The 15,000-nt window shown below is 39.7% G+C and overlaps 1 protein-coding gene across 3 annotated transcripts in view; it reads right to left on the bottom strand.

The window, feature by feature from the left end:
- Positions 1 to 1,818: 1,818 nt before the first annotated feature.
- LOC143025531 (acetylcholine receptor subunit alpha-like) overlaps positions 1,819 to 15,000 on the bottom strand; it is a 339,726-nt gene continuing 326,544 nt past the window's right edge. Inside the window, exons 9-12 of one of the 3 annotated variants that reach the window (XM_076185352.1) lie at positions 14,202 to 14,213; positions 9,875 to 10,051; positions 4,703 to 4,913; positions 1,819 to 3,540 (exon numbers count right to left, since the gene is read on the bottom strand). In XM_076185352.1, coding sequence (XP_076041467.1) covers positions 3,358 to 3,540; positions 4,703 to 4,913; positions 9,875 to 10,051; positions 14,202 to 14,213 — 583 coding nt within the window. In that variant the 3' untranslated portion in view covers positions 1,819 to 3,357. The remainder of the gene's footprint in view (positions 3,541 to 4,702; positions 4,914 to 9,874; positions 10,052 to 14,201; positions 14,214 to 15,000) is intronic. The other 2 variants (XM_076185353.1, XM_076185354.1) reach the window with 2 other exon arrangements.

A 15,000-nucleotide genomic window follows, 5' to 3' on the forward strand; every position in this document is an offset into this window, starting at 1 on the left:
CTTTTCCTAAGTGGGGGAAAAAAAGAGTCGAAATGTGAGAGCAACCACTGGCTAAATCCAGAGATCGAGTACGACTTCCATGGTGCTGCTCACCTATGGGTGGGGGTGAGGGTGTTGATGGATTTTATAAATGGTTGGTGGCAAGATGATTCTCATTGTCGCCTGCCCCGCAAGCTCCCTTGTAGTGATTTTCCATAATGCAAGTTCCAGCGGGTTGACAATTATTTATATAGAAAATTACTTATGGTACACGAATTCTACAGAAAACCATTCAAGGCATGACCTTGCTACACCCCTTCACGACTGCGGGGATAGTGGAGGACAGTCTCTAGAAGAGAGGTAAAATCCTAGAACATAGATACTACACATGGAGTCTGGTGTCCATATCCATAGGAAGACGTGAACCTGAGACTCGAAGTGTAAGGCTTTTTGGTAAGTGGCAGAGAGAATAATCTCTGATGTCCATCTAAAAAATCCGTTAAACCCTCACTTTCATTTGTGGCAATCTGGGGGGGGGGGTTACTCGGTCTTTCTGTACCATCTTCAATTACATTTCTTCCACTTATTCACATAGGAAGAGTTGACAACCGGTGAATGTTCTATTACTTTCAACCAGTAACACAGAAACGGTCCCAGACAAATACGACAAAAAACAACGGTGCAAATTCTCTTCCCACAGAGATCTATAGGAGACCTAAGGGCTTTTGTAGACCAGCTGTTGGTTTCCAGTCAAAGAAACTCAAGACAACAATTACATACACATATATATATATATATATATATATATATATATATATATATATATATATACATATACATATATATATATACATATACATATATATACATACATATATATATATACATACATATATATATATATACATATATATATATATACATACATACATACATACATACATATATATATATATATAAATACATATATATACATATATATATATATATATATACATATATATATATACATATATTATATATACATATATACATATACATATATATATATATACATATATATACATATATATATATATATATACATATATATATACATATTATGTACATATATATATATATACATGTACATATATAATTATATAAATATGATATATATACATATATATATATATGTTTTGTTAAAAACAACTGCGCATTCGGCGCTACAAAGCTTCTTAAGTAGACTTTCAAGTCTTCTGAACGTGGATTTCTGGTTATCACAGGACAGACGGAATAATAGATTTCCAGTAGACATTAGGAACTTTAGTTGAGAAAGAATGTACAGACTAAAGTTCCTAATGTCTACTGGAAATCTATTATTCCGTCTGTCCTGTGATAACCAGAAATCCACGTTCAGAAGACTTGAAAGTCTACTTAAGAAGCTTTGTAGCGCCGAATGCGCAGTTGTTTTTAACAAAACATGTTTAAAAGAAAACCTGCTGCCAAGATTCACACATATATATATATATATTTACATATATATGCATATATATATATATATATACATATGTATATATATATACATTATATATATACATATATATAAATATATATATACATATATATATATATATACATACATATATATATATATATATACATACATATATATATATATATATATATATATATATATACTGTATATATATATATATATATATATATATATATATGCAAAAGTGATCACTAGGAAAGAAAAAATAACAAAGCAAAGCATTTTCGTGTATTCACATCTTCAGTAGCACTGAACATGTGAATATACGAAAACGCTTTGTTCTGTTATGTTTTTCTTTCCTAATGATCACTCTTGTATCCTTGAACACAAGTTACAGGTGTTTCATATAAGCACACACACACAAACACACACACACACACACACACACACACACACACACACACACACACACACACACACACACACACACACACACACACACAGGCTTTGTTTGTTCCTTGCGTAGGGTATCCTTCTACTATTCCCATAATTGTGAGGACAGGAGTTGAAGCTGCCATGCCAAAAGAGAGGTCGGAACTAAGATTCACACCACTTTGGAGGTCTGACACAGATGCATCTATACATGGTGAGTCTAAGAGTAGTAAGGAAATGCCCTGTTCACATCACCCACCACGTCACCCCACGAGAAATGTAGTATCGAACTACGTTTTGGCAACAACTCCTCGAGTTTCAGACTCGAACTACTACTCGAGCGTTCTACCAGCTGAACTTCTACCAAAAGAATAACATGTATTCACGTATCTCTATAGAATGTATGTATGTCGGCATACACCCTGACTTTGTTCATGCGCTAGTGCATGTTATATGTTATCGTCCATCCTCTGTTGTATCAGTGTGAAAGACTGATAATTTAGACTGTCTGTACCTCATCCTTCAGAAAGGAAATTGAATAGAATTGTCAATATTTCAATGTTTGACCACGAACAATCTAGGAGTACACTTTCGTCTAAGCTCTCGATTTATCATTATTGTTAAGCCATACATTTGGAAACGAAAGACAGATAAACATACTCACATACGTTATCAACAGTACAACGTGGCCATCTTGCATTTGTATAGGATTATCACATCATTGTCTGCGTTCTTGAGGCTTCAAAACCTCTTGATGAGTATGTCGTATGTTAGAGCAGACCTTCTTTTGTTTTTTTCCCCCTAAAACATGGAGTCGTACGTATATACATGGCAGGTGAATCGTTAACAATTATTCGTAAGAATTGACAACACTCCCAAATAATACTGCCAATAATTGAAAAATAACAGTGTTAAAAGCCACGTATGAAGACTGAATATCTACACTTAATTTTAACTCCCTTAGCAGATGACTTGTCCATCGCTGCCGATATCTGCTAAGTAACTATACTCCCGTCCCGGAGTGTGACTTTCACTTTGCTTGTCGCAAAGTGGCATTTTTTTTCTCTTTTTTTTCAAACAAGTTTGGAATAGATCAGGGTATGATCTAGACCTACATATTTTTTTCTATTAAACTATGTCTTGGCTCATCTACCAAATTTACATCAACAATGACAAATAATATTTCGGGAGAATTAATCTACATATCATTATGAGCATCAAACTCTACTCACTAATGAACCCGTCTGAATGTGACAAAACTGCGGAACGCGACTACTTCGTCGCCCTGCCTTTCCACCATCTGCGCTCGAAGCTCTTCGCGGGCGAGGAGGAGGAGGAGCAGCAGAGGTTGTTACCAATAAACTCTCTGATAGCAGTAGGTAACGTGCAGATATTCCTGTGGCCCGTCCACGCCGCGATTGCGGAGGCTCCTCACACGTAGAAGGTATGTATGTATGTATAGCTGGGGATTACGCTGGATTGCGATGGGCGCGGTAGACCTCGGAGAGCCGTTCGTCCAGTGGGACCCTCTCGTCGTACAGGGAAGGCGCCTGGAGAATGATCCCGGCTGTCCCCACCAACACCGCCAGCGTGAAGATCCACAGGAACAAGCGGTCCAGCACCATGGCTACATACTTCCAGTCCTCCTTCACCTGAATTCAGGAATAAAAGACAGTGATATGGATTCCTGTTACATGAAATTCTCACTATTACTACCTATCGTACTGCTATCTTCTTCTATTCTTCATTTTCTTATGCGAAGGTTTCGGTTAATTTATAATACCTTCGACATGGCTTATTTAACAACATCAAATGCTTGCTATCAAATGTAAACATTTAATTTTTAATCCAAAGCAATTAAGAATAAGATAGTGTAATAATCTGTCTTGGTGGAGATGTATAAAGTTAAAATATAGCCCTTGCCACTGAAAAAAAGATAATGTACATAATAACATAAAAATAACATTTATAAAACTGTTAATTAATGAAATCTTAGAATCGCAAAACATCAAAATAAAAACACACAACAACATAAAGCGAAAAATCTCCTGTAGGCTGCGTTTCCACCGAGCGAGTTCAGGCCGATTCTCGCCAAATATTGTTAATTTGAATGGCTAGAGGGAGACTTTGCTTGCAGCATTCCAGACTTCCCTTAGAACACTTCAACAATCTGTCTGACATTCGTAAAGGTTTAGCTTCTTTCATTTCGCCATTCAGTTTCTCAGTATATGATGCGAAGGCAATTTGACTTCTGAAAATTGAAAAAAACGAAAAATTGGAACCGACGTCGTTTCTGCTTAAACGAACTCACGACGGCTGAGGAGAATCAGCCGAGACTCGCTCGGTGGAAACGCAGCCTTAAGCTATAGACCTTGCTCTCGAAGGAGTCCGTTCAAGGTGTGGCAAACGTCATGAACTGCCAAATCAACCTTAATAAATGGCTCTCTTATTTCCTGTCTACAGGATGTGCTATTTGATTTTTTATATTCTGTATATAGCAAAGGAGGCTGTACAGTACAATGGATAACGTTTTTTTGGATTATAACAACGATTTGAATAAATTCTATGACACGTGGCAACAGTGCTTTTGCCCCATGGTACCACGCCGAGGTCTTATTGGGTGACAGATGACTGTAACGATCCGATAATTGGTGGTCAAATTGGCAACGTCGCAGTTGGGGGGTGGGGGTGGAATTCCCGTAAGGACTATTTAATAAACAGTAGGACTTGATGACGTTTCACCGAGTTGAAGCCATGTACATTACTCAGCATTTAGAGTAAACCCTTCTATGTCACCAACATACAACGCCTTACCTTCGTGGAACCTTCTTTGAGACGTGTGTGTTCGGCGATAAAATTAACACACCAACATGTCCTGTGCACTCCAGGCGAACAGTGGGAGAAATTGTGCTGAAAGGGGCGGAACGTGGGGCTCTTGTCCGAGGACTCCAGAGCGAAAGCGTCGTCGTGGATGTTGGTGGCACCGTGGATGCGACACGTGGACTGGTATGGACCATCAACAATCCTAGACACAGAACAAAGGAGGTCAGTCCTCTAATGCAAGGTTAAAATGAATAAATGAATGAATAAATAGATAAATGAATAAATAAATAGATAAATAAAATGAAATAAAGTGCGAGTAATCAGAGCAAACCAAGGATTACAAATAATCTTTTCGTAATATCGAAACTCATTCTCGATAGGCAGTCATAAAAAAAGGAAAATAAAATCTTTACACTTTACAAAGTGAATTCTTAACGATACTACGGATACAAACTTTGCAAAAGGCGAGTTTTTAAAGTTCAAGACAAAAAGTGTTTGTAATTTCCAAACTTATACTATCAGTTATAGATTTAAACAAAGTAATTATGTTAAAAAACTCACTAACCACATATTGATAATTTTGGAACATCTTACAGCGTGGTTACTTAACGCATTTGAGTCTATTTTTCACAGGAAGATTTTGAGTTGTCATGATATTCTGATCGCTAGTAAAGATTCTGTAAAGGACTGTTGCTAGTGATTTCGGTGAGACCTTTTCTTGTAAGCTAGACATATGAGATGTGTCAATAGACTTAAGCCTTGTTGACACAGGTCTAGTTTAGTAGCTGCTAGCGCTATCTGCAACTTAACTTACTCGGCAAGTAAGTATCTAGGATAGTTTGAAGACAAGTTTACTTCTTTCCGTTCAAATTGGGCTAGTAGAGGAATAGTTTACTAGTCGCTAGTACTAGTGGCTACTAAACTAGCAACGTGTTAACGAGACCTTAAGAATCAGATTTTCCTAATGCAGTGTCAGCTATTCTTTCTAATGATATTGTCAAATTCTCTTTCCTACTAATCTATGGCGACCTTTGTGAAAGGTCATATTTCTTGCATTCAAACTGGTGGCTCATGAGTTTGACCTTCATTTATCTTATCTATACACTACATTTCTACTTATACTTCAGGTTTTACAGAGGTACTTTTATGCAGACAAATCGATGGTACATTTCCCTACACCTTCCTATCATCGTCTCACTTAACTGGATTGATATACTTCTTCGAGTATTTTCAGTTAAAATGGGAGATGGAAATTCTCTGAATATAATTCATGCTTCTGAACAATGTCATCATTTGTCTGCACAAGACCCCTGTCCCAGGCTGTTTAGGAAATTAAAGTGCACTGTAAAACCTGATGTAAAACACAGTACCACAAGACAAAACAAAGTAAAGTACAGTAGCTGTGCAGGTACTCTATTGTAGTGGGTCTGAGTAAAAGTTAGACTTACTTTATGGCGTCAACTCCAGGGAATCAACCGGCGCTTTTTTATTTACATAATTCAAAGAACGACAGAAAAAATAGATAAAGTGTTGGTAACAGGGCCAACCCGGAGGGAAAAGAACCAAGAGTGTACCAATTCGAAGTCAGCTGACGGTGTAGGGGAGGTGTCTTGAGATTCCATTGAAGTGAAGAAGCATCAGGAAAAAGAGCTGCAGAGGCTCCCAGTGGAAGGAAGGAAAGACAGGGCGTACTGGTTGATTTCTGCTAAAGGTAATTATACAGAAAGAGAAAGGGACGTTTCAGAAACTCTAATGAACTTTTAGTGAGGGAGGCACACAATTATCGAGTTCTGAATAGTAGTGACCATTAGAAAGAGAATAAGATGCAATATTGAGGCTGACAGGGAGAAGCTTAAGTTCATCAGTAAGAGAAGAAGCACTGCTAAAGAGGAAGACTTTGGACTCTACCTCGTCCAGGAGTTGAGTGAGACGAGTGATCCTAAACGTGAAATCCATACTCCATACGTGGACGGCAGCCGAGTTGGAGTTAGGTCACTTTTGAGCGCGGGACAGAACACCTAATTTCACTTAAACTGTTCTAGCATTAGGTATGAGGTTTCCAGTTGACTTTACTCGTGAAGGATAATCTGAATGTTTAAGGTGTCAAAAGGAAAAAGTTGTGTGCCATTCAAGAAAATGGAATAACTGTAGAAGACTACGTTATGTCGGGTGGAAAGGTGAATAAATTGTGTATTGGTGGCGTTGAAGGACAATAGTTCTTCTCTGCCCCAGTCAGACGTGATGTTGTGAGACGTTAGGTGTTCTGCAGCGATCTTTTTAGGAGAATGGACCTCAATTTGAGGAGAGTAAAGTCATCAGTGTATGAATGTATATGCCAGTGTGCAATCAAGCAGGTCATTTGTGATTAGGAGGAAAAAGAAGATAGAATAGAAATCTATGGGGCGCCAGAGGATATAGATATTGGAAGAGAGCAGTGACCGTCTATAACAGCAGCTATAGAACGGTCAGAAGGAAAATCAGAAACAAGGGAGCAGGGATAGATGCTGAATGAGGGTAGCGTGAAAAAAAATCATGTCAGACTATCAAAAGCTTTTGGTATGTCTAATGCAACAGCATAGGTCTCGTCAAAATCACTCAAAGAAGATGGGTAGGGATCAGCTAAAAACGTTAAAAGATCTCCAGTAGTATATCCTTAGCAGAATCCATGCTGGCGATCAGAAAGGTCATGAGCGGAGAGATATTTCATTATCTTCCTGTTTAGGATAGTTTCTAGAAATTTAGATTACCAGGAAAATAAAGCTACAGGGCGGTTATTAGAGGGTTAAGAACTATCACCTTTCTTTGGGATAGGTTGAATGTAGGCACACTTCTAGCATAAAGGGTAGGGATAAGTTCATAGACAGGGACGGGGCAGTATGCCTAGGCAGGGAAGTCGGCACGTAGGCACATTTTTTAAGAACGATAGGAGGTACTCCATCCGGACCGTTAACAGTCTTAGTGTCAAGGCCAGATAGGGCAGCCCATAGAAAACAGCCCCAGCAGTATTCTACTCAAACATCTACAATTATCTCCCCCAGCATTATATTCACACACCAAAAAAAAACATACACCCCAAATAGTCCAAAGTACACCGCTAAATTTTGTACTTCACCAAACACCCCCAGAAACCAACTTAATAAATAAACCACTCAGAATATATAAGAAAAATATACTATTATGTCTGCATTCAATTCAGTCCAGATTAAAGCTATCGGCACAGAATTAGCATGGCAACAGACACCAATTTCCCCAGATGCAACCACCGTACGGAAGACACAGAACATTTCATACTGTACTACCCTAGAATTACCCCACCCAAAACACAATTTTTTTTTACTGTGTGACTCATGAGCTAAACTGGTGTCCGTGGCCGGTTTCTTGGAGGCCGCGGACCTCCTGCAAGAGTGAATCAAGGCAATGGGTTGGTTGAGTAACAGGAAAAAAAAAGTTACATTTTTGGAAGAAATTCGGATGGAAGGTCTGAGTAAGTCTGAGGAATGTAACTAAAGGAAAAACACTGGAATCGTTCAAAATAGATTTTGATATGTACATATATTTTTAAAGGAAGATATGGCAACATTGCCGTCACTACGGAAGACAGGTGCAAACTAAGATGAGGATTTTTCGTAAGTGTTACTGACAAGGTGGCACAAATCGTGCACAGAATTTAAAAAGACAAACTTCTGCTACTTCTTATCCTGATTCTCTGGAACTTGAGGGGTAGGGTACCGTTTGTAAACTTTGTCTCCAGCTTGGAGAGCAGAAGAACAAACATGGTTAAGTCAGGGTTTTATAAATTTAGAATTAGAAATGTGTGCAGAGTAAAGGCCTCCATACCCGAAATGCTCACCTCTGCAATCACTGAGGGATCACGAGTATGGAAACAGTAATCATTCCAGGTGAAATCAAAGAAATAATGCCTCAAATATTTCCGGTCAGAAACGCCAAGGTCCCGAAGGCATCTGTGCGAGGGGAGATCTTCAGGCAAGCGGTAGGGAAAGTGAAAGACATGAGGTTGTAGTCAGAGATACTCAAAAGAGAGGAAAACTTAACAGAAGTGGATGAATAAGTAATAGGGAAGAGGTCAAAAATGTTGGATCTATCTTCAAGACTGTCAGGGATACAAATAGGGTGCTGAACTAACTGTTCCAAGTGATTTAGGATAGAAAAGATGAAAACTAGTTCACCGGCTGGATCTGTAAATAAACAGGAAAGCCAAAACTGATGGTGGATACTGAAGTCTCCTAATGGAGAGATTTCGGAGAATTGGATAGAAAGCATTCCACCAAAGAAGTTAGGTAGTCGCGGGTTTTTGGATAATCTTTGGAGTCAGGCGAGGTATATACAGCACATAGGTATTTAGTGGAAAAACATATTTCATTTTGAGTCAGGAGGTAAAGATTTTGGAAGACTCATGCTCAGGAACGCGGGAGACAACAAGATCGTTGTGCACATATGCACAACGGCTAACCTTGGATCGGAAATAGGGGTAGACTATAGATTCTATCTTCATGCTCAGGCACCAAGGTTTCAGTGAGAAAGAGAATACAGGACTTTGATGAGATGAAGTGGTGTTCCGAGGAGAGGAAATTTGAGGAAAGGCCGCAAATGTTGCAGGAATGAGTAGAAAGAGCATTATAGGGAGTATCAAGACACCTCCCAGGATCGTCAGCCAAATACTTAGTCGCAATGTGGCCGATTTTTGTCTCCTCCTGAACAGCGGGACCAGAGGCTACCTGTAACGACACCACTAAATTTTGGGAAACCAAAAATAGAGGTGTCGTGTGTACTGTGTAGTGCAATGTATTGATGAGTGGAAGAAATGTCTTTGACAGCAGGCCGGACTGTTCTCTGTGTCATCTACAGGTTGAAAAGTTGCAAAGAAGGGCGGCTAGTGACATAACACATCAGACATAAAATCAGGGGTTTCGGAACCTTGTTACTGTCTGTCCTTCTGGTGCAACGACCAGTGAGGCTGTCACTAGTAGCCTCCTTTCATAAAACGAGTCTAACTCTTCTCAGACACGTTGACACTGAGTGTAGGAGATCGATTCCTGGAGTATGAGGACCATCAAGTAACGTGTTTGCATTCATTTATTTTCCACGAAGGGGAAAACCAGGGTATGTACCTATATTCTAACGGGTGAGACAGGTTCAACTTACGGTGAGAAATCATCCCTAGCAGTCGGAGACCTTCCGATGGTTGTGGTGAAGGGAGGATGGTCCCTGAGGTCGTTGGGTTTGAAGTCTCCCTCGTCGTATTGATCAGGATAGATGCTTTCATGGATCTCACTACCATTACAGGTTCGAATCATGACTCGGTTTGACTCCATCAAAACGCTGTGGGCAATATAACACCTCAATAACAGCACATCATATATACTACTTTTGAGCTATTCTCTCTACGTCTGATCAATAACGCAGTTATAGTAGTTAGTGACTGTTAGTCCATCTTTCATCAACCTAAAAGGTTGATAAAGGAAAAAAATGCCCAATGGGAAAAAATGGGCACCTTAAGGATTTTATCGTTCAGGATAGAAGAGTTGAAGGGTAGTTCACCGACTGGCTTAGTAAAAAAGGAAAGCCAAAATTGGTGGTGAACAGTGAGATCTCCTGATATATATATATATATATATATATAATTCAAGGGAAGGAGAGTAGGATAGGGTGTGTTCTACCGAGGAAAAATTCTAGATAGTCTTTGGAGTCGGGCGAAAGACATATAGCACATAAGTATTTAGTGGAAGAATAAAACATTAGATTGAGCCAAATGTCCGAACATTTAGGAGACTCAAACTCGGAAACACAGAAGACTGCAAGACATTGCGCACATAAGCGCATCAGCCAACTTCAGAACGGAAGTCAGAATGGAGACAGTAGGAGGAGGCTGAGTACAAATTAATCTTGTCCAAACACTTGAGATTTAGTAAGGAACAGAAAGTCAGGTCTGCAGGACAAGAAGTTTTGTCCTACATAGAGGATATTTAGGAACAGATTCGATATATAAGTTGATGCAATCACTTCGCTGTGAATTCAAGCAGCTATACGCAGTCGCTCGTACAAGTTCGCGGAGTGGTCGTGAGAGCTCGTCGATCTGAACTATACTATTTTTGGACGGCAAGTCTGTGTGGAACAATGGTTCCCAACTCAAGACCCTGTGGTCCCCAGGGATCCAGAACAGTTTCAAAGGTGGTCCACAGGTAAAAAATTAAGATAAAAATTATGTCAAACAATTTTACTCAAAGAAATAATTTCCAAGAAATTGGAAACAAAAAACAGCGTAACATAACTAACAGACTGGGAACCATTTGTATAGTCTTGCACCAGCTAACACACAAACACAATAGGAGAGTGTGGATAGGATGGAACCCAGTCAGTATACAGAGAGATTGATCTGCCGTCTAGAAAGGGTGGAGATTCGAGTGACAAACTTACACGCCAACTCTCCACAGACTGTACGTGTTCCGGAGGGAGTACCTTTACCTTTTGTTCTGAAAGCCTGTTGGTTTGCCAATTCATCTTTCATTTGATTTATCTCTCATAATGACTAGTTATGAATCTTCCTGTGGTGATTATTATGAATATGTGTGCAGATACGAGTAAATCATAACTGTTCTGTGTATCGCGATCATGTGTTTTTTTTTGGAAGCCAGAAATCATTTCATTTATGTTTTGTTGCGGCCATGTCCATGTTTTTACTAATTCTTTTTCGCGCTAGGTGACATTTCCTGTCAAGGTGTTATTACACTATACTTCTTCCATTATCTGGTGACCTATAGGATGTGGCCGGCAAAACCAGCAGCGTTGCCACGTCTAAACCATCTTCAAAGAAAACGGGGGAAACAACGTTTTCTTTATATTTGCATGTACGACTGGTATGATTAAAGAGACTGCAAGCAGCCCGAAGACCCGCACTCAGCTTCTCTATGTAATTCTCTATGAGTGATCTGCGCACCTGGTCGGGAGCCGGGGCAACGTCACCTGACCTGAGATACCACATCGTTTAACAAGTCTCTTCTTTTCTTTACATGTATAACAATTACTCATATCACCTACCATTTAATGAAAAAATCAATATGCATTTAGAATATTCTATGTTAACATTCAGCTTCCGGTATATGCCAAATGTTTTGATTTAGTACGTGACAACATGGCAGACAACACCTTGTGGGTCACGAGATAATGGAAATAGTATAGGCTATTTTCCCTCCAACTGTTGGAGCAGATTTGCAGCCCACAACTTTCGGGAAGGAATCTGATATCCTGGAGGAAAATATTTTTCCTCCAGTATATCAAATGATATTCTACGTAAACTGTTGAGAAAACAAAATAGCTTGCCACAGTGATTTTACGGCCGAGAAAGTTCTGGAGGTGGGCGGTACCGCCGATTATTCGGAGGTTGGAGGAAGAATACACTAATTCCAACTGCTGTAAATCGGAGCCCTGTCGGTATCGATGGGGGTAAAAGCTTGTATTGAAATATCCTTCTTCTACCGGGTGGGACTTTTCCTTTTATCATAACGTTACATCGCCAGGGTATCTAATTCACCCCGTGGCGAAGAAATGAAGTTGGGACTCTGTGGTGTTATTGTGTTTAATCTGTGGCGAGGATAATGTTAATCAAAGGGGCAACTGCTTTGTCAACTTCGGTGCTCTGTGTTGCCAAATCGGTTTGCGTGACAATGACCATCGCTCTTGTCTACGTTCCCTCGGTGAAGCGGCTCCTACGTGACCTGTATTGCTGACACAGTATATCTTTCTCGCTAGCATGTTACTTGCTTTTGATACTTCGTCTGAGTAGAAACGACTTCGGTTACGATCTTTTGTTGTCTTTAGAATTCCAAATGTCAAATTATTCTTGCGTCATAGTGTGAGAAGCTGAATGACGAGCTAAGAGAAGTTAAACCTAAAATACGAATGTTAGACACATTCTTGAGATGCTTTGAAGTCCAGAATATCGTGACCGAAGTCGTTGCTACTCAAACGAAGTTTCAAAAGCAAGAAGCATGTTAGCCTTGTGTCCCGCCACCTTGACCTCCCTCCCTCGTCCCTGTGGTGACCGTTAGAGGTAACCTGGTCTAAAACAAATATGCAATTCGATAGTTATGGCCAATATATTGGGCCGTGTTGACACCAGGGCCGAATGTGCTCTTTTACTATGGTGTCATAGTGTCTCTTCAGGTGAATAAAATCGTCTGACGGCAGCTAGGTTAAATGTTGTAAAAGTTTTAAAAAAAGAAACAACAAATTGAAGGGGAGAGGCCGGGAGATACTGATCCTTAAGTCGTATGTTTACACAGAGGAAGAACCTCTTCAATTTAGAATATTTACAAAAAAAAAGGTAAGTCTCTTGACGCATTCATGTATACTGCATAGATTAAGTAAAGTAGATTAACATACAGCAAGTCATTTAACACTGGCCTTTATTGTCAACTGAAAGCTTAAAGCTGTGGAAAGGTTAGGAAGTTTCAGCATTTAACTTCACGATCTAGATAGGTTTGTATGTTTATTCTTCCTGTCGCCAAGCGATTTTATTCAGCTGAAGTGGGGAGGGGAGGGGAGGGGGGAGGAAGCCAAAGGAATAACCCGGCGCTAGTTGGGGGTAGGGTGGGGGGAAATGGGGAGTATTGTGGCTTATTATCGCCACGTGCAATACTCAACCGCTTTCTGCACAAGATGTAGTCTACAGCCGGTCTAGACCTCTCCGAGACAGGCTTGGTCAGTCTTTCAGCTAAAGTATCTTCTCTGTGCGAACGCATATTTTTTTCCCCCTAGTCCGCCACTGCATATCCCAGCTGAAATTAATCCTGAGGGATGGAAATAGCGATAGAGGGATGTTTGTTTTGATGGGGACCGCAGCACTAGTGTTTGATCTGCTGCGCTGGAAACTATTGATCATGAAAACACCATTTGCCCACGGACACGGGTCATCTACACGGCTTTTATGCGTGCATGGCGGAAAAAAACCCCGCCTCTTCGCGGCTCCTAATTCATGTGTTTTGGTTATGATGAATGCTGAGCAAAAGTGTTTTGATTAATATCCCATATCCCAGAAAAAACAACAACAAAAACAAAACAAAAACAAAAAAAACAACAACAACAACAGCAACAACAACAATAATAACAACAACAACGTTATTCAAGAATTCGGTAGTTGAAAGACACACAATTTTCAAGTAGTACCTGTACTTTCAGAAACAAATGACCACGACTGACGATTAATTTTCTTATCACGGATTGTTTAGTTCTAGAAATTAATCTGGTGAAATATTTGTGTTCCATACAGACATTACCTCATGCAAACACTTCTTTCAATTACTCATATGTAAAGCGAAAACTTTCTCATTAGACAAAATTAGCCACAGAAAATCTAAATGATAACATACACACTTCAGGAAAAAAAAATTAAGAAAGACGTTATTTCGTATGCCAACTAGATCTAAGATTCCTTACTTGGTAGATACTGGTTACAATAGTGGTATGACCATACCTTTTAAACTCGCTGTCAGGTGTTGGTGGTGCGTGGGGTAGGATGCACGGGCAGGGCACAAGAATAGTAAAAAAAGAAAGAAGGGTGAGGGGAGCATTACTAGTCAACATATATACCGCTTCACCAGCTCCATTGGCTTATCGCTATACATAAGCCAAATGATACAGAAGGCTATAATCATAGCCGCTTACAGCTACTGCAGGGAAAGAACTTTTTTTTGTGCTGCCATAGGTTTTAATCCTGAACATAAGGTGGAATGGAGAATACTGTATGTTAGTATTAAAACACAGTTTGAACAAAGTAAAGAAAATGGGAAATGAAATGGATATGGATGGGGAGAAGACATCATCATGACAACCGCCGTGATGGTCTTCGCATGCAGTCCAGTTCGAGGAAGGCATCTACATGGAAAGTAGTGGGAAATGCATATCAACTTCAACTTAGGCTACTTATTAAAGAAGACATAATACACATCTTCGTACCTAAGCACGAACACACGCACACACACACACACACACACACACACACACACACACACACACACACACACACACACACACACACACACAAACACACACAAACATACACACACACACACACACACACACACACACACACACACACACACACACACACACACACACACACACATACACACACACACATACACACGCATACACAGCATCTGCTCTACTGTGGTATAGAGATGAGATTTAGCCAATCCCATATTTTTTTTTCTAGTGTACGTTAGAGTGACTGGCTATATAGCCATTTAAAGGATATTCTACTTCCAGAACAC

Source organism: Oratosquilla oratoria, chromosome 5 (genome assembly GCF_046742065.1).
Source record: "Oratosquilla oratoria isolate Oo_2021 chromosome 5, ASM4674206v1, whole genome shotgun sequence".
Lineage (NCBI taxonomy): Eukaryota > Metazoa > Arthropoda > Malacostraca > Stomatopoda > Squillidae > Oratosquilla > Oratosquilla oratoria.